At 45.3% G+C, this 24,423-nt stretch overlaps 1 protein-coding gene across 1 annotated transcript in view; it reads right to left on the bottom strand.

The window, feature by feature from the left end:
* The window catches only part of MMP2 (matrix metallopeptidase 2), a 30,860-nt gene extending 8,762 nt beyond the window's left edge, over nucleotides 1-22,098 (bottom strand). Inside the window, exons 1-9 of the mRNA XM_035119444.2 lie at nucleotides 21,687-22,098; nucleotides 15,176-15,402; nucleotides 13,016-13,164; nucleotides 10,854-10,982; nucleotides 10,114-10,287; nucleotides 5,180-5,353; nucleotides 4,513-4,686; nucleotides 2,075-2,230; nucleotides 1,131-1,260 (exon numbers count right to left, since the gene is read on the bottom strand). Of these exons, the coding sequence (XP_034975335.2) occupies nucleotides 1,131-1,260; nucleotides 2,075-2,230; nucleotides 4,513-4,686; nucleotides 5,180-5,353; nucleotides 10,114-10,287; nucleotides 10,854-10,982; nucleotides 13,016-13,164; nucleotides 15,176-15,402; nucleotides 21,687-21,890 (1,517 nt within the window). The 5' untranslated portion in view covers nucleotides 21,891-22,098. The remainder of the gene's footprint in view (nucleotides 1-1,130; nucleotides 1,261-2,074; nucleotides 2,231-4,512; nucleotides 4,687-5,179; nucleotides 5,354-10,113; nucleotides 10,288-10,853; nucleotides 10,983-13,015; nucleotides 13,165-15,175; nucleotides 15,403-21,686) is intronic.
* Between the last annotated feature and the right edge of the window lie 2,325 nt (nucleotides 22,099-24,423).

Genomic DNA, 24,423 nt, shown 5'->3' with positions numbered 1-24,423 from the left:
CATTTCACCAGTAGAACGAGTATACCATGAAGTGAATTTAACCTTGAACTGCATTGAATACAGCCCTATAAGTTTTTCCATTGACAGAGCAGAAAAGTTACCTTAGATATTATTCCATCTAAGGTTTCATATTTTGTTTAAAGGGATGGGGGAAGCTGACACCAGCGAGCTAATCTCACAAGCAACTAATTTACTGAATGCCTTGTATTAAGAGGAGATGGCAATTTGTTTCCCTCAATATGTTGCTGGACTCCAGCTCCAAACAGCCCGTTAGCATGACCAATGGTCAGGGATGATGGGGGCTGCAGTTCATAAACTTCTGCTGGGCCACAGGATCCCAATCCCTGGTCTCAGGTATGGAACCATTCTGTCTCTCTGCAGTTGAGAGAGGGATGAGACAAGATAGCAGGGCCTTTCTTTTGCAAGCCAGAGTTACCAAGTTAGAAAGAGCCATTTTAGTACTTCAGGAGAATCCAAGAGAACTCCAGCTGAAAAATTCAACAGGGGAGAGATTTCTGGGCATGCAGCCGACACCAACTATTAAGTGGCTTGGATTTTGAAAGCTCCCTTTCCCGAGCATGCCTGGATGGGTTATTTGGTTTAAGTCAAAGCATCCAAGCCTCTCATGTTTCTGTGCCGCACATAACTGGGTCAGCTTCCAAAACTGTTGGAACAAATCTGGCCATTTAAAAAATGTACACAGTTCTTATATGTCTGGAACAATGCAATATCCACTGACATTTTCATCCTTGCCAGTTTTGTAACACTGGAACTGGGGTTTTCCTTCTCTTGGTAGTTCTGCTGACAATACTTTTAACATGTTTATTGCCATAGCAAAACAAGAGCTAGTCTAAGTAGAGAATTAAAAAGAGAGACGGGAAGTCCCAGATATGACAAACATGCCAACTTCAGTTTATCTTCAAAAGTCCCTTCCTTCAAAGAATGTAGCTCATCAGATGCTATTCTTCTTCTTCATTTATTTATCTATGCCACTTGACTCAAGGCATTATCCAGACTGACCCCGCAAAACCCAACAACATGAATAACACTTGATTCGATAGGCCCTCGGCTTCTGCTTTTGCTTCGGTACAAGATAACTTGAGTAAAACAGACTATTTCCTCCCACCTACCGGTCTTTGAAGTAGAAGATTTCCCCTCTGAGTTGAGCAACAGCATCAAATACAATGTCTTGGTTGCATAGTTCAGGGGTAACTGGCCCAAGTGTTGGACTTGGGCCTGGACCAACATCAGTAGAGCCTCCTGCAAATAAAGAGAAGGTTGATAATGGAATGAGGTCTTTAAAAATATTCCTTTTTTAAAAAAGAGAGAAGTCAACAAGAGGACAACAACAACAACATGTCATTTCCAAATTTATTTCTGGTGAAAGTAAAATGTAGTGCCTGAGGATCAGGGCAACAAATAGAGGTGGGTGGAAAGGGGTGACCATTTGAAGCATGAGGCAAAGGACAAATGACTACTCCCTTGCTCCATAGACAGAAGCTGACCAGACTGGCAGATGTATCTTATATTAGCATTGGAAATGGGGCAGCATGATCCAGTGGTAAAAAGAAGGGCTGCAGCTCAGTGACAGAGCATCTTCTTTGCATTCAGAAAGCTCCAGGTTCAACTCCCAGCACCTCCAGGTAGGGCTTGGATTGCCCCCTGTCTGAAATCCTGGAGAGTTGCTACCACTCAGTATTAGATGGACCAAAGGTATGACTCAGTAAAAAGGCAACTTCTTATGTCCCTGGGTTCATATGTCCATTGCAATTGAGAGCCTATGGGTCCCAGGGCAGAATGAAAGGGGCACAGATCTGTCCTCCAGCACCTTGTCCCTGCTTCTTACCCCTCAGCATTCTCTGCCCAAGGAGTCTGCCTCACTCAGCCTAATGGTAGGACCAACCCTGGGGCAAGGGATATTCAGTCTTATTTAAACACTATCTGTAGCAGCCTATCTGGTAGAATACCTGAGATGTCTCAGGGGTTTTTGTACCAGCTAAGCTTCTTTGGACAGTATCTGTTCTGGTATAAGCCAAAATGTAGCACATGTGTTTTGGACAAGTGGAAGCATTACCATAAAGTTCCTGAATTCCCGTGATGTCATCCTGGGAAAGCCGAAAGTTCTTGGTGTAGGTATAGATGGGGGCCATGAGTGCTCCAGGATCTTCAGAATGCTCTAGTCCCATGGCATGACCAAATTCATGAGCAGCAACCAGGAAAAGGCTGTAGCCTGAAAGAAAAAACAAACCAGGTTTTCGGCGGCTTGAACATAATGCTATCTATATATTTAATTGCAGAGCCAATTTGACTATTCCTTAAAAGCTCTGCTGCTAGGGGCTGGAAGAGATCCGGCTTCTGTGTAATGAAATCAGACATAGCCTAGCTGTGCTAGCAAAGCTTTTGAGGTGCTATGGAGTGTTTGAAAATATTCCAGGTGTTCAGCAGAGAAAGGCCGGGGACAGGTGACACTTCATTGTTGGCACAAAGGAAAAGAGGTGGCATTGCATTTACAGTATCATTCAACTGCTATAGCTTCTTTTCAGAAATCTTTGAATGAGTGTGGAAAGCAGAGTGGGATCTTGTTTTGTGCCCTGGCCTCTGACATACACAAACGACTTAGGCCTTAAATATCTGAAAGACCACCTCCTTCCCTACATACACTCATGGTAGTAGCCCCTAAGCTGTGGAATTCCCTCCCCATGGTGGTGTATCTGGCACCTTCATTGTGTAGCTTGTGTCAGATGTTGAATATAAATCTCTTTACCACAGCCTTTGACAAGTGTATATTTAGGGACCCACCCTATTTTCTTGACTGAAATTGGTTTCAGCTGTTTTTAACATTGTATTTGTATGTTGTAATTTTTCCAGGGATAATGAAGAAGAATGAGAACAGCAGCAACAACAACAACAAGAACAACAACAAGAAGAAGAAATATGTATAGGTTTACTCCACATTATCAGAATTACTGAAAAAGCAGGGTTCAATTTAATATGGAAATAACCACATGTGAGTGGTGTAACCACAGTTGTGCTTGTAAACTTTGTTCTGTCCTTCAGTTGAATGCTTCCTATGTTCCTGTCTTCAAAGGTCATCACTTAGGAAATTTCATGAGACAGCTCTTCTTCCTGTTGTGAAGGCGACTCATTTGTTTTATGTTTTGCTGTTTTGCAATCTATTCTACATAATATTCTAGGGCTTAATTCTGAGAAGTGCCTAAGTGAGATGTTTTGATTACAAACGTAACCACAATCTGGACCTTCAATCTGTTTTGCAAGCTTTCCCCAAAGACCAACATATTTAAGAGGAAGGAGAGTTGTGTGCACAGCAAAATGGCTGCACCCAGCTGTAAAGCATGAGGGTATGTTGTATGTACAATAAAAGAGAAGAAAATGGTGCACAGCCACTTCCTGCACTATTTTTGAAATAATTTTTATCTGCCCTTGTTGAGGTGCCACATTCGGAAGCTGCTCCAAGTAGCTATATGCTGTTAAAAGCAAGACGAAGAAGGAGGAGGAATGCAGAACAACTCTAAGTATGCTTCACCTCAATTTGCTTTTTTGCTCTGGTGACTGTTTTAAGATGCATATTTTTTAGGATTTCCCTGGAACCCCTGGAATCATCCTAACCAAATCCACACAGGGACATAGTGGGATGTTCACATGCAGGGCTGGCTAAAGACATTTTGGCACCTGAGGTGAATCACAAAATGCACCCTCCCCACTCTGAATCATGCCAGGCATGTGTAGACCCCAGGAGACCCCAGAGGGCAGCTCTGCTATTGTCTCCCTAGGGGTGGGAGGAGACCAGCAGTTTTGTTTCTCATCTTGCAATATTTAAGTTCAGTTCTCCATATTTCCACCTCATTTTCCACCACTACCACCACCATTTTATTCCAAATGTTTCCTAATACACACATTTGTGTGCAATTTGGCCTAATATAGAGTACATATCTTTGCAAAGTAATTTCCCCTAATATATGTTTGCATGTTATTTTCACAAAGATATGTATATTTATGCACACTTTACCCCCCGCTTTGGCATTTTTGTATACATTACATGATGGGAGAACCACAATGCAAAATTCAGAGAAGTGCAAATATTGAAGGATGGCATTGATTCAATTTGTATATTGTTTGAGAAAGGGCAAAATACATAGGTTCACCTTTAAATGCTAACAGTGTCAAATTTATCCCCATCCATGCTGGAACTAGAGTGATTTGTGCACCCCCAATTCCTACTTTTGAGGATTGGAGCTAGTATGCATATATGACAACCAGTGTGGTGTAGTGGTTAGGGAGTTAGACTAGAATTTGGAAGACCTGGGTTCAAATTCCCACTTGGCCATGAAGCTCCCTGGGTGACCTTGGGCCAGTCACAACTTTTCAGGCTCACAGGGTTCTTGTGGGGATAAAATGAAGAGAGGGAAATCCATGTATGCCACTGGGAGCTCCTTGGAGAAAAAGCGGGCTGTAAATCCAATAATAAATAATAAATATGAGGAAAAGAGCTACCTTGATCTGGACAAAATCCCCACTTGCGGTCTTCGTCATAGTTGCTAGTTGAGGAGCACCACATCTTCCCATCCTGACGCCCAGAGCTGGTACAGGACTCGTACTTATTCCCAAGGAATATGAAAGGAAAAACACAGGGTGCTCCTTCAGAGTTTCCACCAACCGTTGACATTGCTGCAGGAAAGAAGAAGCAAAAATAAGAGCTGATTTCTCCCCTTCCCATTCAGTCCCTTCATTATTTTGTGGATTCACTCTGCCATTCTGTCTGCGCTCCTGGAATTCTAGTTTGTTTCAGCTTTTGGTTCCTTCAGTTTATCCACATCTTATTTTTTGCAGTGTTGCCCCTGCAGGACTCAGCCGGGAACAAGATGACTCTGGTTCTGCCCGTCATTGGCTCTAGCGCCACCTACTGGTGGTCCCTGGGCCTTCTACCCCACCAGTCCCAAAGGGCACCTGCCACCACTGCCATACATCATCATCCGGCATGAAAAAGTAACAATTGCTTCTTTCCATCTTCCCATCCTTAGGAGATTAAGAAACCTGAAAAAGTCCTCTCTCCAAAGAGAAGAGTAATGAAAGAAGCATTAACACACAGTCACCAATGTCATAGGGGAGAGGTTGCTTTCATTCGCATAAACCTACCCATGCGATAGCAAAATGACCCTACCTGTCTCTGGACAAAATCCAAATTTCTTATCTCGGTCATAATCTTCAGTGGTCCCACACCATCTGTATCCATCTGTTCTTCCTTCCGTGGTACAGCTATCATAGGTGCTGCCTTGAAATTTGAAGGGGAACTTGCACGGCTGCCCATCACCATTTCCAGCCATTGTGAATAGCACTGCAGAAGAAGGAGGAAGACATTTCAAACATTTGGAAAATATCATTTGTGCTTTAATCCACTGCACATGTGGCTACGCGGCCAGAGGTATAGCGGTCTGGAATCTGTGATGAGGCTAATACCTATTACTACTTCTGCAGTAGGGTCCCCGTCTCCTAGAGCTGCCCAATCAGCATGAAAGGGGAGCTTTTCAGCCACTGAGAAGAAGTATTCTCGCTCTTTGTTCTGATTGGAGCCAATCAGAGTGAAAGGAGGTAAGTCAGCTACTGAGGATTGGCTCCTGGGGTCACTCTGGAGAAGGTGCTTGGCAGGGGGTTTTCCTGCTTGGCAGGGGGTTTTCCTGCTTGGCAGGGGGTTGGACTGGATGGCCCTTGTGGTCTCTTCCAACTCTATGATTCTATTCTAAGAACACCACAGGGTTATTCTGTCTGCTCCAAAGCTGAACATTTAAGAACACTGAAAACACTAGGTGCTTCTGTTTCACAAGGACAGTGCACAAGTTGTTATATACCATAGAACTTCAAGGAAAACACAGCTCAAGTCACCCCAAAAGAAGATATTGGAACGCTCAAAAACATTTGTCCATGTACACACACAGAAAATAGTAGATCTAGCTGAAAGGCAACACATGGAGATCTGCATTGATTGTTGCAATGCACCCCTTACTGTTGTATAATTGTAAGGTTATCTTAGAACCTTCTTAGAAAGCTGTATAATCTAGCCTGCAACAATTATGAAGGGATCCCGCACTTCTGAATTTGCCGCTACATAACTTGATGCAAGCCCAATGGTAGAGTGTGTGCCTTGAGTGCAGAAAGTCCCAGGCTTAGTCTCTGGTATCTCCAAGTACTGCTGGCAAAGACTTTTGCCTGAAACTCTGGAAAGCTGCTACCATTGAACAGTTGACATTGACTGAGAGTGGTTGTCCAGGATTCGACCAGCAACCTTCTAGGAGTGAGGAACCTGCAGCCCATGAATCATTCTTGGTCTGCCAGGAAGTCCAGTTAAACATTGTAGACCAGAGGATGTCAACCTTTTTAGTTCAGTGTAGGCACATTTGGATTTTAGAGTGAATGCTGTGGGCACCACGTCTTTTGATCATCTCTCTCCCTCAGATCAACTCCCTCCCAAGAGACAGAAAGAGAGAAAGTGTGTGTGTGTACAGATTCTCCCAAGGGATCTGGGCAAAAGTAAGATCCAAGACTCTTCTGAGCTTTGAAATGCACACAGAACTGAAAGAGAAAGTGGGAAAGAGAGTCACTCAACTTTCTTTTTCAGCTCAATGACCAATGGGGCAGAGAGGGGAGAGTGAGCACCAAGGGAAGACCTCAAATGCACCACAGGTGGGAATCCTCTGCTCACAAGCCAACCACTTTTGGCCCCTGGGTCTGAGGTTCCCCACTTTTCCTGATCTAGGGCAAAGCAGTTGCAGGAGAAGAAATGTTATCCAAAGGCCTGTGTTTGAATTCCTTTTCTGCAAAGCATCTTTGCTGGAGCAAAGAAAAAAAAAGATCAGTGAGCTAAGATGAGTCACTCGCTTTCCACTTAAGCTTCTTCCAGCTGTACGCCTCCACATTTTCAAATGCACATTTTATTAGCCATGGACAAGTTGCAAAAAAACAAAGAAACCCAAATCCACCACAAACATATGGAAAGTGAGTACAATGTTGCTTCATCCTGGAGTGACTGTAGGCTCCTGGCTGATCACAGGAAGACACAGGGAAAAGTCAAACAGTCCTTTGTCTTTCTGCTATTTTCGTTAGCCTTCTTTGCTGTGTGAATAGCAGAGAAGTCTTTAGTGATATGGCAACCATAAAGAAAGAAGCCACTCTGTCCCAGTCAGGATGCAAGCTGGAAGGTGCTCATTTGAAACATAAGGACCATGGGGTTTAGTATTTAAAAAGAGGTAGGAACCTCAGGCCTGAGAACCAGATGTGGCTCCACATGGCTTTCTATCTGGTCCCTAGGCCTCTTCTGACTATGCCTCTCTTCCAAGACCACACACACACCAACCCTGCTCTGCATCCTCCTCGGGTGCTTTTGCCTGCCTGAATGTGTACCCGAACTGCGATAATGCCACTGGTTTGCCTCCATGGAAGATGGAGGAAGGCTATAAAGATGAGCGGAAAGATTCAAGTGAGCAAGCTACTTCTTTGCTTCTGAAATTCTCTCCACCTCACCTCATCCACCTGGCTCCATTTAGAGGTGTCAGCCATGTTTCCGGTGGTGTGAGCTATCATTAAGAATCAAGCAGGAGTAATATAAAATGAAGAATGCTGTTTAAAAAAGCTTGTATTCTCCTTCAAACTATCTGTCCCTTCTGCAGTCTCTGTATTGTCTGTGTTGAGTCATTTCCTGGTAGCTTAGTAGGTGGTACATTGGTATAAAGCTTGGGCCAACCTTCTGTGCTCCCTGTGTACCACTAGGCTGCACCTTTTCTCACCAGTCTCCATCCCCAGTTCTGCCAAGTACATAGCTGCCAAGTTTTCCCTTTTCTCGCGAGGAAGCCTATTCAGCATAAGGGAATTTCCCTTAAAAAAGGGGAGAACTTGGCAGCTATGCAAGTATCACCTTTTAGCTCCAAGGCTCCACCTCCCAAGTGTCAGGTTTGACATTTAAGGGATCTGGCAATGCTGCTAGTGTATAAGAAATTGGAGGAAAATGTGCTGGAAGAGAACAAGGACATCATTTCCTACTACAGGACCAGCCAGAGAGATATTTTATTATGAGGAGCAAAGAGTGTTGGCAGAGAGAAAGTAGATACATATATATTTAGCATCTAACTTTCCTCCTTCCTAAAAATTGTCTCCACATTTGACATCCTGGCTTGAGAACAACAGACCGCACCAATTTTACAATCTGTGAACAAGTTTTTCCCCTTTAAGAATTCCTTCCAAATTTCAAAGAGAGAAATTGTCTGTAAATCTTGGCTTTCTATATCCACAGCTCACAAGAGCAAGGAACCAAATAGAAGCTCAGCTTGCCAGATTCCACAGAACTCCCCCCCCCCCAGTATTTGAATGTGTGGTTTCTCAAAGTATAGAGCATCACTTTTTCTCTGCTTAAAAACTGGGCAGCTTGAGGAGCTTTGTAAGAAGAAGAAAAAGCTGAGCTTAAAACATCATTTTCTGCCTCTGAAAGCTTCAAGGCTTCCCGTACAACAAAATGTGGCAGAATGAAGATAACTGGGATCTAATGGTCTCATATCACTCTTCCTATCTTTGACAACATACAGTTATATCTCTCTGAGAGACCGATAAGAGCTCTATAATTCTTGTCTTACAATATGGAAGTGGACACATGCAACTCATCAAAGCGCATCTCATATTTTTCTACTGTACTTACAATGAGTAGGGTCTATTTCCTGGTACCTGCCCAAGATAAAGCATTGTTCTTATTTTGCAGAGATTTTATTAGTGTGATGTGCTAGCACCACCATTCTTCAGGTTCCTGACCCACTTCTCCTAGCAGAGAGTGGCAGAATGCATGCTTTGAACACAAGTGGTCCCAGGTTCAAACTCCATCCATTCTAGTTTAAAAAAGAATTAAGGAGCAAGCCAAGAGTACCCCCCTCTCCATAATACTAGAAACTTAGGTTATCCAGTGAAGTTCTATGGTGAGCGATTCAGACCAGACAAATTTTAGCATTGCACACAGTGCATAATTAAACAAGGGAATACACTGCCACAAGATGGCCACCAACTTGGGAGGCTTTAAAAAGAGAGTAGATAAATTCACAGGGGATAAAACTATCCATGAGTACATAGCCATCATGGCTACTAGCAACACCACTGCTGAAAGAGGTTTGCCTCAGAAAACCAGTTGTGGGGATTCACAAGTCCAAATTATATGTTGTTGGCATAATGCTCCAGTAAATTTATCTTACATCAGTAAGAGCAGAGGTTGGCAATCTAAGGCCCATGGGCCAGAAGCAGCCCACGAGGGTCACTTAACTTGTCCATGAGCCGCCCCCAAACTGAGCCGCCCACTTGGCAAGTCCCCATGTGCTGTGCTAAACCCATGCAGCGCGGTGCGGGGACTCTCTTCTGCGACTCTGGAAATCGTTTCTGTGCATGCCCAGATGCCAGAAATCGCCTCTGCGCATGCCCGCAGCACCAGAAATCATGTCTGCACAGACACGATTTTTGGCAACTGGGCATGCACAGAAGCGATTTGCGGCGGCGCGCGGCGCTGGTCCGCCCCATGGAGGATCTCTGCGGGAGTTATCCAGCCCATGCTCAGTAAGCCTTGCTGACCCCTGTCTCTATTTTTTTGGCTTCTTGGAGTATACCAGGGGACATCTTATCACTTGTGGTGGGAATCCCCTTGTGTGTCAAGTTTATGGGGGAACATAGCTTTGGAAAAACAACACCAAACAAACAAAACATGATTAAATACGTCATTTTTCTAGTTTTGCTAAATATCTGGGATGGAGTGGGCAGAAATCTTAAAAGCAAGAAGCTGATTGGTTTCATGTTGATAGTGGTGATATTTCAGCCACATTTGCACCTTCTATTTAAAGTACTATAATACCACAAGTGCTCCCCAAAACTATCATGTCCAGCACTCTGATGTCTCCAAAGGGATTTTGCATGGAAGGGACCTGGCCAACTTACACAATTGGAGGCACACTGATGCAACCATTGACCCCGTATTTCCAATGGGAAACTAAAGACAAGCAAAAAGTCATCTGGGAAAGGCCACAATATGCTTCCAAATTAAAACAAAGCACAGCTCTCTGTTTCTGTCAGTCAACTTACATTCATGGGGACAGAATCCGTATTTGCCATCCGCATCAAAGTTGTATGTTGTCGAACACCAAAGGAATCCATCACTCCGACCTGCGTCTGTGCAGCTGTTATATTCTTTGTCATTGAACAGGAATGGGAATTTGCAGAATTCCCCATCTGCATTGCCGTATTTCACTCTAACAACTTGAAAGGGAAATAAGAGATACTCTGTCAGGAGGGGTCAAAATATAAATGTGAGTTTCTCAGCAGAATTTCTAGAGCGGGGTGTCAAAGAACACTTCAGCTAAAAGCAGAACTTGCTTAGACATTGAACTACAGGAGAGTCACCTGGAAATACATTAATGTAAGCTAATCTGTGAAGACCTTATGTGACCCACTATTTTTTTTATATTGTTTTTCTGATGCCTTCCTGACATCGGCCATTGCTCAGTGGCGGTGCTGGCTTCAGCATTTAAATTATAGTATTTTCAATAAGTTCCTAAATATTAGCCTATCACCCTGAACCAACACGGATCAGCCCTAAATCTACACCAGCCTTCCCAAACCTGGTGTCATGTGTATATTTTGGACTCCAATTCCCATCAGCCTCAGTTAGCATAGTCAGTGGTCAGGGATGGTGGGGGCTGGAGTCCAACAACATCTAGATTGTATTGGGTTGGGGGAGGCTGATCTACACTGTTATGCTGTCCAGTCTTTCCGGCAACAGTCAACATTCGGCGATGTTTTGAATCCATCAGCAGCTGCCATACCTTGTCCTTCACCCAAAGTCCAAAGCTCATCATCGTCAAAATGGGAGTCCCCACCAACCCCGGGTCCAGGGGCAAAGGCGTGAGCCAGGAGACCATCCTTGCCATCAAAAGGATACCCATCACCATGCTCTGCAGAAGAAAGAAGAAATCAAGTGGCATTAAATACAGGAAAACAATTATCTAAAATGGTTGAATAATCATGCCCTCTTTAAAATAGCTAGGTTGTTTTTTCTACAATTTTTATGGGCTGATGAATCATTTAATGCGTCCCTTTCTGTTTTACTTTGTGTGCGTTAGAGTTTGAGAATTATTTTTATTATATTTGATTTTTAATCTCTTGTGCTGATTTACATTTTATTGATGAAAAATCTTCTCTGGGACCTATTGGCAGTAGCGGGAAAACACACCCCTGAAATATATAAATAAATACTGCATTTCCCTTTTTTGCCTTTCTTATTGTGGTCTCCCCACCAACACAGGAAACTGCCTTATACTAAGATGCCAGGAACTGAACCTGGGACCTTATGCATACAAAGCAGATGTTCTACCTTGGTTCCCTCCCCCCCCCTTGGGTGTCTGTGAATAAAGCCGTGTGTATTTTCTGCACCAAGTCATTTCAAGTCTCTCCTTCCTCCTCGGGTAAAGGCCGAGTTCTTGGCTTCTCCCGTTATTTCACCGAAAGCTTTTCTTGGAAAAGCAGCCTCCTGGCAAGGGCATAACCCTGTTATTCATCAGTCTCTCACCAGCAGCCTGGCCATCGACACTGCCTGCGGTGACCACTTTTGCATCACTGAGGACTTTCTGGGTTTGATCCCTTGCCATTGGAAACAAATGTCAGATGCTCCCAGCCAAACCCTGAGTTCTCAGCTATGTGTGCCTTAGGTTAGAGCAAGGCCAGCCGGAGGCACACTGGCAGAGCATAGCTGAGAAGTGAAACCCCTTCCTAGGGATAGAAGGGCAGAATCCCAGAAGAATGGAGCAGACTTAATAACATAGGAAGAGCTCTGCTGGATCAGGCCAAAAGCCCATCCAGCCCAGCATCCTTTTCTCACAGTGGACGACCAGATTCCCTTCCAAATCATCAATTCTATTATGCCATTGTAATGGAGCAAACAAACAAAATGGGCCTGTTTGGGTGTCTGCATGTGCCCAAGTACCCACATTCAGGTCAGTTGAAATAAAGGGCCCCTCCAGGTATCCTTCTTTCATTGTTCCTTCATGAGGATTTGTGGTCAGGATGGCACCAGGGCAGCTTTAGGCAATCTCACTTTCAATCCTGTTTGAGCATGCAAATGTTATGGGGCAGACATATTGCTTCATTTCCAATTGGTACATGTCCTGTTAGCTTCCTCCTGAAATCTGAAGAATCTGAAGAAGTGTGCATGCACACGAAAGCTCATACCAACAACAAACTTAGTTGGTCTTTAAGGTGCTAGTAGAATGATTTTTTTATTTTGTTTTGACTACGGCAGACCAACATGGCTACCTACCTGTATCCTGAAATCCTGTCTTTTTATACCCCAAATGTTCCAGGGTGGTGGTGGTGGTATTATCCCACTTTTGTTGCACTATAGTCCTCCTCCAAATTGCAACAATGGGTGGATACCAGAGAAGCAATCCAGAATAATGAATAGAGTGGAATGATGCCCAGTATAAATCCACCACTGATGCCTTATTATTGCATCAAAGACACTTTGCAGGAGACACCCACAAAGAATGCCCCACTTTTCTGGAGGGCCTCAAAGACAGGAGTGGCTGTCTCTCTCCCACCAATCATGATGGTGGTTTTGAACTGGTCATGGCCTCTAAACCTTCCCCCAATTGTTCTGATCTGCCCTCAGAGCCATCCCAAACCACCCTTGGGCCCTACTCTTTCCTCCTTACCCCTTGAGAGCATTCCTAGTTCTGCTACCTGATGTTCTGTCAGCTTCAGCAAGTCAAGCACAATAGTATTGTTGACCTCCCTCATAGAGTTCTAGTAAGGACAACTGAGATAATGACTGTACCAGGTGAATTTGAACAGTTCTGAAGTGCACTATATATATTATATATATGCTATTGGACTGATCCAGTCAAGTGCTCTATGGGTGGGTGGTCTACATACAGAGAGCTGTATTGTCCCTCAGGTTTTTTTATCCACAATGCTGTATGGAGATATTTACCCCATCGTCCAAAATTGATCATGATATCTGCTTCACCATCATGAATTCGGGAAAACTCCAATGGTGTGACATCACTCCAGACTTTAAAGGCTCGGGCAAAAGCATCATCCACAGTTTCTGAGTCCAGATCTGGGGTGTAGCCTAAAATCCTTCACAATAAAAGTAGGGTGGGGTGGGGTGAGAAAACAGAGAAGGGTATGGATCAGTTGGAGAAAATCCCCCAAAGGGATAGCAGCCATGCTAAGTCTCGTGCAGTAAAAAGCAATACAAAGAGCCCTATAGCTAACTAATCAGTCTTTTAACATAAGACTCATCATTTTGGGGGTGTATGTGTGTTAAGGATTCATGTCTGTTCTAATTCCCTGTTGCACAGTGTTCTTATAATGCTGCTGATGGTGGTGATGGTGGTAGTTATGTTACTAGAGCTGTGAACCAGCTATAGCCAAATCCCAAAGCAAATCGGGCAGATTGGGGTTAATTTGGGATTTGGCTAGAACAGGTTGGGCCAGATTGGGTCTACCTGGAGAGATCCAGGACTAGTTTATATGTGCAAATTAAGATAGTGGGGTGCCTTGGATCTCACTGGCATGGCAATTTGCACCGTGAGCAACAACCCCTTTAAACAATTTCTTTTATAGTGTTTAAAGGAAGAGAAGCTCGGGGACCTGGGGCTTAATGGGAAAGACCCAAAGCTTGGGCCAATGTCTCTGGAATGCTCCTGAAAGAAAGCATTAAGCAACCTTTTAAGCTAGGGATAGAGAACCTGGTGGTGACTCCATCTCCCAGCAAGCCCAAATTCAGAGATGACAGGAGCTGTAGCTAAACAACATCTAGAGCAGTGTTTCCCAACCAGTGTGCCTCCAGATGTTTTGGGACTACAACTCCCATCATTCCTGACCACTGGTCTTGCTAGCTAGGGATGATGGGAGTTGTAGTCCCAAAACATCTGGAGGCACACTGGTTGGGAAACACTGATCTAGAGGACCACAGATGTTCCCCATCTGTGTTTTAAGCCAAAGTTCCTACGAAATGTACAGCCTGAGCCTTTGGGTTTTGTTTTTTTAAAGCAAGTTCCACAGTGTTCAATGGGGCTTATTTCCAAATAAGTGCAAACTGAATTGCTCTCCCTCTCTCTCTCTCTCTCTCTCTCTCTCACACACACACACACACACTTGCTTGTGTGCCATTATTAATTTCTGGCCGGCAACACTGTCTGTACGAGGCACTGGAAAAGGATGCACACACTAAAAAGCTGAGCCACGGGACTTAAATAGATATGGAAATCATTAAAAGAGCCCTGCTGTACTTCCTCCCGCCTAAGACTGATCCCGCCAGACTTTAATGGACGATGAAGTGCTTGTTAAACAATTTGCTGTCCAGATCGCAGCGTAATTTTGGTTCGGCTTTCTTTCTGCAGGCATAACATCGATGTGGGGTTAATATCATCTCCAGCTCAGTGCCAGATTTTTTTTTTAAAAAACAACTATATTTATTTTATTTTTTAAGAAGCAAAAGGAGAGAGAGGCAGACAAAGTGGAGCCTGTGGTGTTTTGTTCTGTGGAGTTGTATGGAACAACAGCATTCGGAAGAAAGGGATAGCCATTATTCTCCCAGAAGAACTCATGGTGTTCTAGAATAATGGCCAAAGATGCTCCCCCTCTTTTTAATGCTGGATATTGAGGGTTAGGATTGCTCCTGCTGTGTAAAGAGTATGACATCTCTTAGTGTTGAGATTTCAATTCTGGGAAAGTTACATTGCACCCCAGGCTTGCTTTGTCCTGTACAACACTGGCGTCTCAGAGGTACCCCATTCATGCTTTGCTTTTCCCTCCTATACATTTGAAGTAAAGGGGAGGGGATGTTTTGAAACTACTCTTACAAATCTACTTCCATTTCTTGATCTCTCTGTCTCTCATCATCATCAAAATTTGTATACTGCCCTTCATCCAAAGATCACAGGGCAGTTCACAACAAAAAAATACAAAATGAGAACAGACCTGGTAAGAAGGTCTTGCTAAACTGTTAGAAGTTATAAAATGGCTTCCTTCTTGGGACAACCAAGTATGATGCCTGTCTACTCAATGGAACTTGCTCCCAGATAAGTGAGGTTAAGATTGCACCCTAACATGGAATGTTTTGCCTGATAATATGCATGCATACCTGTATGTGACGAGATTTTTCTCCCATTTTGGTTTTCTCGGGAAGAAATTATAATTGGCCACATCCGGATTGCCACAACGGGGCTTCTTCATTGTATCTATGGTGTTTTGGTCCAGTTCTCCAGTTTCAGGAAGCCCAAAGAATTTCTGCATTTTCTTCAAGGTATCTTTCAGCACCATGAGGTTGCAGTTGTCTTTTGGGCACCCATAATACTTGTTGAGGTATTGCTTCAACCAAAAAGAAAAGAGAACAGCACAATCAGTTACAACAGGATTTCGAAGAAGTTTGGAAACTTCTCTGATGGCTCACCAGTGGTGAGAAGGAATTATTTCAAGGTGACCAGAGAGGACAGCTTTTATAGATGGGAATTGTTAAGCTGTTACACACATACACACACATGTAATGAAAATGTGTGAATAGGTGAGCTGGTAAATATTTCCCAAGGAACAATGAATTGTGGACAAGTTTGCAAGGGTTTCAGACACAATGGACTATACACTTTCAGTTGTACTTGTCACTAGCAAAGCATTGTAACTACAGGTGATGGTAGGTGAAAAGTGTGGTGGGGAGGGGAGTAGCATGAGGGGGAAATAGGGGTCAAAATTATTGCTCGTAACTTGATGATGCTCATGCAGATTTCAAAAACCGACAGCAGATGTAGCTAATATGGTGCCCTCCAGAAGTTGTTGGGCTCAATTTGCCTCAGTTCTAGATCAGTTTGTGTGTGTGTGTGTGTGTGTGTGTGTGTGTGTGTGTGTGTGTATCCCATTTTTATATGTTTATTTAACCACATTTTCGTGCACATCCCTGCTAATATACACTTTAGTATGCAGTTCCCCCATCTCTCACCTTTTTGCAGGCAAATTCTCCCTAATACAATACATTTGGTACATTATTTTCATGAACCCATGCATACAGGATATTTGTACAGCTCTCCACCATCTGTGCTTCCTCGTGTATGGTTTTTAGTCTGAGAAACGCATCACATAATTTCAAAATATAACTGTATTCTGTGCATTGACTTGCATTTCACATTAGGTAGGTTTGCATTAAAATGTGAAACTGAGTGGATTTCTCTCTCCACCAACCCACCCACCCCAGCCTAAACTAAAGTTCCAAATACTTTAGGCTGCAACCCAATACACACTTACGTGAGAGTAAGCCCACTCAGTACAGCTGAAGATAGGTACAAATAAAGCTGCCTTATACTGAGGTAGAATCTCTAGACACATATTAAAAACGCTATGAAAATGCTTTTTTAAAAAAAACGTTTTGAAAAATATATTGAATTTGCCATAGCTCAGCATCACCATCTAGTGTCACATTTGTATAAAGCACTTTAGGTAAAGGGACCCCTGACCATTAGGTCCAGCCATGACCGACTCGGGGGTTGTGGCGCTCATCTCGCGTTATTGGCCAAGGGAGCCGGAGTACAGCTTCCAGGTCATGTGGCCAGCATGACAAAGCCGCTTCTGGCGAACCAGTGCAGCACATGGAAACACTGTTTACCTTCCCGCTGTAGTGGTACCTATTTATCTACTTGCACTTTGACGTGCTTTCGAACTGCTAGGTGGGCAGGAGCTGGGACCAAACAATGGGAGCTCACCCCATCGTGGGGATTCGAACCGCCAACCTTCTGATCAGCAAGTCCTAGGCTCTGTGGTTTAACCCACAGCACCACCTGCATACCTCATAAAGCACTTTACAACACACTTAAAATGTTTCATTTGCAGCTGTATAGCTGAGTCCTGAGTCCGACCATTGGTCAGTCTAGCTCAGTATTGTCTACACGGACTGGCATCAGCTCCCCAGAGTTCTAGGCAGGGAGTCTCTCCCATCCCTGCCTGGAGATGTCAGAGATTGAACTGGAGACCTGCACGCAGAGCAGATGCTCTACCACTGAGCTACAGCCCTTCCCCAAACTCAGACGTCCTTCTGAGTAGACCTGCATAGGATTGTGCTGTTAACCTCTCCAAGCACAGAAGGTGCCCCATCCCTCTGACCGCCCTTTTCTGCACCTTATTCAAGTCACTGATAATATCAGGGCAACAGTCCACTAAGCACAGTGTGGGTGGGATTAGAGTTGCCATGCCAATTCACCAGGGGAAGGAGGGGGGAAGCTTGCCTGGCTGGATTCTTCTGTTTTTTCAAACAGTTGCCAGAAAAACAGTGTTACTCCCTGCCCACCTCCCAGTAATGTTTTTCTTGGCTTTATAACTTAACCCAGGAGCAATCGATGTGGTCCCCTCCAGATGCTCCCTTCCTTAAGCAAATAGACAGCTACTTCCTACGGGATTTGCATTCCAGATTTGTCCAAACCCCCTCCCCAAAAATAAACACTCTGTTGTGTCGCACTACCAAAGCTACCTCCCAAACACTAAGCTCCAGTTTTGTGTTTTGCACCAGGCTTCTCCACCTTGATACCTTGCAAATTGCCTTGCAAATGTTTTAGACTGCAACTCCCAGCAACCCCAGCCAACATTGAGTTATGTAGGGTTCATCCAGATACACTTTGGTCATCACCATGATGCTTGGTGCTTATGAAGGTCTCGGGGTCCTGCTCTCAATATCATTTGTGTCTGCAAAGGTTTTGGCATGGACATGCTGCTTCACTTATGATCACCGCATGTCTATTATTATTATTATTATTATTATTATTATTATTATTATTATTATTATTATTGCTGCTGTTATTTATTAAATTTGTATACCGCCCTTTATCTGTGGATCTCAGGGGGGTTCACAACATAAAATACAAGAACCCCCCCCCACAAGATATATAATACAAATAAGAACAAGTAGAAAACAAACCAATAAACCCCCTCTCCCCCCAACCCTATAACTTCCTGCTGAAATCCTGTTACTTTTCAGAACATAAATATTCCAGGGTTATTGCGGTTTCATCCCAATTTAGTTGCACTAGCATGCAAGTGTGCCCCACCAGATGGCAACAATGTGGCAACAATGGGGAAGCATTGCAGGACAACAAATAAAGCAAAACGATGTGTGGGCTACCTAGTATATATCCCCCACTGATGCATTATTATTGTGTCAATGACATATTGTAGATTACACCAGCGAAAAACAACCATCCCCAGTCTGGATGGGCCCATAGCTCAACAGCAGTACCTCCTTACCAAAAGAAAGCATTTCTTCGTTAAGTGCATGATTAAACTATGGAACTCACTTCCACGGGAGACAGTGTTGGCTACCAACTCCAGGGCTCTCTCTCCTTAAGCTGCATCCTCTCCCAAAGCCAGTGGTGGCACCTCCCATTTCACAGCCAGAGGAGAAATGGGAAGATGCTGCCCTGTATGCTCTTCTCACCCCTGCTTGCTGTCCCTGCCAAATCCTCACTTACCGGGGTTGTGAGGTTGCAGGTTCCAGGAAGATCACATAAGATGTCCCAGAGGCTTCCACACAATTTTGTGGGGCTCACCAGAAGCTGCTGCCTGCCCCTCACTTCTCTGGCAGTGGGCACCTGCAGATTCTATGTCCTGGGGTGCCTGCCTCAAGGATGGGACAGCCACACCCCTCAACAGCAGTGCTCTTTAGTCTGCTCCAGTGCTTTAGCCTGGCTTGGATTGCATGATCATGCCTGGATGGAGAGGTGATGTGGGTGGGTGTAGCAAACACTGACTTCTGCATGGCTGGAATGTACCTACCGTGTTTCCCCTATTTTAAGACGTAGTCATTATATAAGCCATAGCAGGATTTTAAGTGTTTAGGAAATAAAAGCCATACCCTGAAAATAAGCCATACCTCCGAGGAGCGAGACCGCTGAGTGCCCCAGCCAGCCAGCGGGACCCAGCACGCTGGCCGCGGCAAGAGTATAGAAAAGCAGTGCCCCGAGCCTCTGGGAGCCGGCAAGAGCAGGAGGCGGCTTGCCAGGTCGGCATCCAGCAGTGCGCGCGGAGCACCCTGAGCCTCTGCGAGCAAGCCGCTGGTTCCAGTGGCGGGGCGGCAGGCCGCCTCGGGCAGGCAAAAAAAGAGAGGCCAGGCTGCTGGCTCGGGCGCGCGGAGCGCCCCGAGCCTCTGAGAGTCAGCAGGACGAGGAGGAGGCTTGCCGGGTCGTCGCCCAGCAGCGCGCGCGGAGCGCCCCGAGCCTCTGAGAGCCAGCAGGACGAGGAGGAGGCTTGCCGGGTCGTCGCCCAGCAGCGCGCGCGGAGCGCCCCGAGCCTCTGAGAGCCAGCAGGACGAGGAGGAGGCTTGCCGGGTCGTCGCCCAGCAGCGCGCGCGGAGCGCCCCGAGCCTCTGAGAGCCAGCAGGACGAGGAGGAGGCTTGCCGGGTCGTCGCCCAGCAGCGCGCGCGAAGCGCCCCGAGCCTCTGGGATTGTTGTTGCTGCTGCTGGCTGCCGGAGGCTCGGGGCGCTCCGCGCGCGCTGCTGGGCAACGACCCGGCAAGCCTCCTCCTCGTCCTGCTGGCTCTCAGAGGCTCGGGGCGCTCCGCGCGCGCTGCTGGGCGACGACCCGGCAAGCCTCCTCCTCGTCCTGCTGGCTCTCAGAGGCTCGGGGCGCTCCGCGCGTGCTGCTGGGCGACGACCCGGCAAGCCTCCTCCTCGTCCTGCTGGCTCTCAGAGGCTCGGGGCGCTCCGCGCACACTGCTAGGTCGACGACCCGGCAAGCCTCCTCCTCGTCCTGCTGGCTCTCAGAGGCTCGGAGCGCTCCGCAGCGCCGGACGAAGCACTGAGCCAGCGGCCTGCTGCCTTGGTGCCTGGACCCAGCTGCTGCTGCAGCGCCGCACAGAGCGCCCAGCAGCACCCCAGCCAGCTGCCTGGCCCCTCCAAGGAGGCCTTAAGGTACAAGACACCCCCTGAAAATAAGACACCGTGTGTTTTTTTGAGTAAAAAAAAAGAATAAGACGGTGTCTTAAAAAGGGGGAAACACGGTAGCTGTATGAAGTCACATTGATTGCACTACTCCCTTTTGCCCCTGATCTTCCTTGACCCTGACATGTGGCTCCTGGAAGGCCACCCACAAGGGAATGTGGTAGGGCTGTGCACCAGATTTAGCCAACACCTGAATCCCAAACCAACTCAAGCCAATTTGTGTGGTGATGGTGTCTGGGCTTGGGCTCAGATAGCCCAAATCGACCCAGCATTTGAGGAGTCTGAAGGAGAGCCACGAAATCAAAGCCAAAGGATTCACAGAAAAGCACCAGGGTGAAGACAGCCTGTTGCTCGGACAAGGTTCCAGGCTGAACAGGAAGCCCTTATGCTGACCTTTCCTTAGCACAGCCCAATGACCAGCCTGGCTGGGTGGGGCCAATCTAGAGCCTGAAAATATTGGACTCTTTAAAGTGGTAGGATAGTTATTTAAATGTATGGTACAGATGGGGCCCAAGACCCATCAGCCCTAGCCAGCATGGTCAATAGTCAAAGGTGAGGTGGGAGATCAGCAACATCTGGATGGTACCACATTGGCTATTCCTGCCCTAACTGCACAGACCTTTGCATGCTGTCTCAGGAGGAAGTCCCATTATGCTCAATGGGGCTTACACGCTTGTAAAGATGGATTGATTGCATTTCTATCCCATTTTTTCTTTGAGGAGCTCCAGGTGTCATACAACAACAACCCTATGAGATAGGTTAGGCTGAGAGGCAGCAACTGCCCCAATGAGCTTCATGACCAAGTGTGGATTGAACCCTGGTCTCCCAGGTCCTATTTTGACATTCTAACCACTGCACCACTCTGATGTACAGCCTAAGATACATTTAGTAGTAGGGTGTAAGCCCCATTGAGATAAATGGGATTCCGTCCATGTAAACATCCATAGGGTTACCCTGTTAGGCTGTGATACTATATCTACTTGTGACTAAGCCCCATAGAGCACAATTCAGTTATGCATCAGATTGCATTGCACATGTAATGGTTCCCTTTTTCCTAAAATGTTCATTTCTGTAAGGTCACTTTTTATGACAGATCAAATAAACACAGACAAAATAAATCTGTAACTAGCTTATAATGTCTAAGACATCCTCTTGAACTTTTTCAGTGCAGCTTCAGAAATGGAGATGGAACATAGTTTGAGAATAGCTTCAAGGGGCAGTTACTGCTAAAAGCAGATCTTGGTTGAGACTAGTCATTATATCTGCTAAAAAACAAAGCCGACTGTGTACAATAATTGTCTTTCAGGCTATACTTAAGCTATGCTTCGTAAACAAAATTTTAAAAACTCTATTTACTTTCTATACAATCCCCCTTCCCCTGTTAAATCTTCAGCAATTTGATGAACTTTGTTTGGAGAGGCATAGGGCAGCCATTCAAAAATACAGACTTCTGGCCTGACTTTAAAAGTTTTATGAGGGGAAACAGAGCTTGCTTCAACATTCTGAAAGCTGATAATTTTGCCAGCTCCTATTCCCCACCCAGGAACCTTTGAGATGGAAAGCAGCAGCTATTGGGTTACAGAGAATCAGAGAATTAGCAAGAAAGACATTGCAAAACACTATTCAAAGGGAAATAGGTGTGTGTTGGGGGGAAGACGACAAACAAACAAACACATACTTACCAATGCCAGTTCTTTGTCAGTTTTTGGAGAAATGTCCCCTGGAAATTTTATGATGGGTGATGGGATCAGTTCTCTGCCTGGTATGTCTTCTGAAAGCCTCGAGGTTGGTGGTGGTGGGGCTGAGGCTGGGTGAAAAATGGAGATGTGGATCGACAGGATTTTAAGCATGCAACCAGCAAAGCCGAAGGAGATGTGCATCTTCATTTTGCTTCGATTCGTATTATTTCCCTGAAGCCCTGTCTTCGTAAAGAGCTTGGCACGGTCAGTGTCTTGAGTTGCAAGGTCCCATCAGCTGCTTATCAACACATCTTAACTTTCCTCAGGACTCTCTCTGCTTTTGCTTGCTCCAGCAATTCCTTTGTATGTTTAAGAAATCCAGATGCGCAGTCTCCAAATCACCGCAAGAGGAAGTCTGAAAAACCAGTGGAAACATGAAGGCGGGGGGAGAAGAGAAGGGGCAGTTACCAGATGTGTGTTTTGCTGGGATTTTAAGGTAGCAACAGACAGATCACTCTTTGAACAGTGAAAAGAAAAAGAGGCAAGAGCTGACGGACCAGTTTATGTCTTTCCATACCACAACTTGGGTAAAGTTTCAGCTCAGATGCATTGCTGAAGGAATTATATGCTTGTTTATGAGATGAATACAGAGGGGGGCTTAAGCAGCATTTCTGAGACTGGATAATGAGGCCGGCTGGGCCCAGCCACACTGGTAAAATGTCCCTTGAGTTGTGGCTTCCGATTGAAGGAGAGTCATTCCAAGGATATGGACGTTGCTCCCTTCCTTGAGTCGGAGCTGGACGAAGATGGAGTCATTATGTTCTTAGGTTGGTCCTAGATGCTAAGTGCCAGTTAAAGGATCTTGTGCAGCAGATGTCTGGCACTGATCTATCCCTAAGACCTGTAGATCTAGTGGCAGCTGGGTTAGATTGACCATTGGGTGACCAGGGATGCTATTCTCACAGGGCCAGCCAGATACCTATGGCCAAAAACAGGACCAGAGCACCAGGGCCAGATTTAGATGAAAACAGGTCCTAGGATATTCCACTTGTGAGGCCCATCCCCCACCCTCATGACTAGAAGAAAATGGAAGAATGTTATAAACAAAATTGAGTGAAGCCAAGGATGGTGATGGGGATTTAAAATTCTGCAATTCACGATTTCTCTTCTAAAGGACATAAGATGTTATTGTTAAATACCATGGTGATTTTTAAAAATGCATGAAATTAACACTGAAAAACTTTTGCAATAGCTGAGCTTTGTAAACATTTTGTGGAATAAGCATTATTTCTACGTATTGGGTGTGTATTTCAGCGGTTGAATGTACAGGTTTATGGCCATGCTGTAGTGTAGTTCTTATGCGACTGGCTGGGCTCATCGTCCCAGGGTTTGTGGGGGGGGGAGGTGACAAAACTGATTTCCAATAAGTGCCCCCCTTTATTTCCATAACAAATCCTTGAGTCTGTACTCGGAATAGTGACACCAGGGACCTAGAAGGTACAGGGCTTGTCCAGTCTCATCAGGGCTGACCTTAAGGCAATTGGAGCAGTTGGGCCCCGCATGCTACTCCTAAGGGGGCCCCTGCACCAGAGCAAACTAAATGTATTTTATTTATATCTCTAAGATTTTGTAGACTCTGGCTGTGAATTGTGGCCCTACAAAAAAAAAACACCTAAAGTTGGGCCCCACTTCTTCAAATTGGACCCCACTGGCCTGAGTTGCCCCGCCCTCACCTGAAGTCTTGGGTTTGCAATTTTGGGAGAGGGGAGACTGCCCGCTGGGGAGCAGACATGCTGTTGAGGCCCCCTAGATTTAGAGGCCCTAGACTTCTTAGTATAGACTACTTAGCCTATACATAAATCCGGCACTGCTGAGCACTCTTCTGCTCTCCCCACTTGCAGCTCCCAGCAATGAAACTCCAAATGTGCTTTTATTTGACTTTCCTGCTTCCACAGATTCATTCTGCAAAGGTGTATATGCATTAGGGAAGGGAGGAGGGAAATTGATTCCGTTCACAATTAATGGAGGACCTGCCCATAGCTGCCAAGTTATCCCTTTTTTAAAGGGATTTTCCCTTATGCTGAATAGGCTTCCTCGCGAGAAAAGGGAAAACTTGGCAGCTATGGACCTGCCTAATTCATCTGAATACTTGCCCAATAGCTGAAGGATTGTCTCACCCCAATACATCTTGTTTGTATGTTTAAGCTGTTCTCATTTTTATCTGTAAGCTGCTTTGAGTCCCTGTCAGGGAAAAAGGTGGAGTATAAATAAATATATGATTATGATCCATCACTGTGCTCTGCAGCTGAGGGCCCCTTGCATCTTATCAGGAGGTCTGATCCACACAGTGTAGGAATTAGGTCTGTAGCACTGTGGCACCTTTGGAATACCTTCCATTGAATATTAGACAGACACCGTCAGTGTTGTCTGTTTAGTACCTCCTGAAGACAAGCCTTTAAAGTCAAGATCTTTCCCATTTTTTTTAAAAAAAAACATTTTTTAAAGATCTTTTAATTGTTTAATTGTTTGTTGTTTGCTGCCTTGGGCTCCTTTGATAGGAAGAGTGGGTAGCAACAACAGCAACAGCAACAATTTGCAGCTACTGAATCAATATTAGAATGGAAAACACATCACTTCTCAGCCTTTTGGCTTAGATCAGGCATCCCCAAACTTTGGCCCTCCAGATGTTTTGGACTACAATTCCCATCATCCCTGACCACTGGTCCTCTTAGCTAGGGAT

Source organism: Zootoca vivipara, chromosome 6 (genome assembly GCF_963506605.1).
Source record: "Zootoca vivipara chromosome 6, rZooViv1.1, whole genome shotgun sequence".
Classification (NCBI taxonomy): domain Eukaryota; kingdom Metazoa; phylum Chordata; class Lepidosauria; order Squamata; family Lacertidae; genus Zootoca; species Zootoca vivipara.
This window is presented reverse-complemented; position numbering and strand designations above follow the sequence as displayed.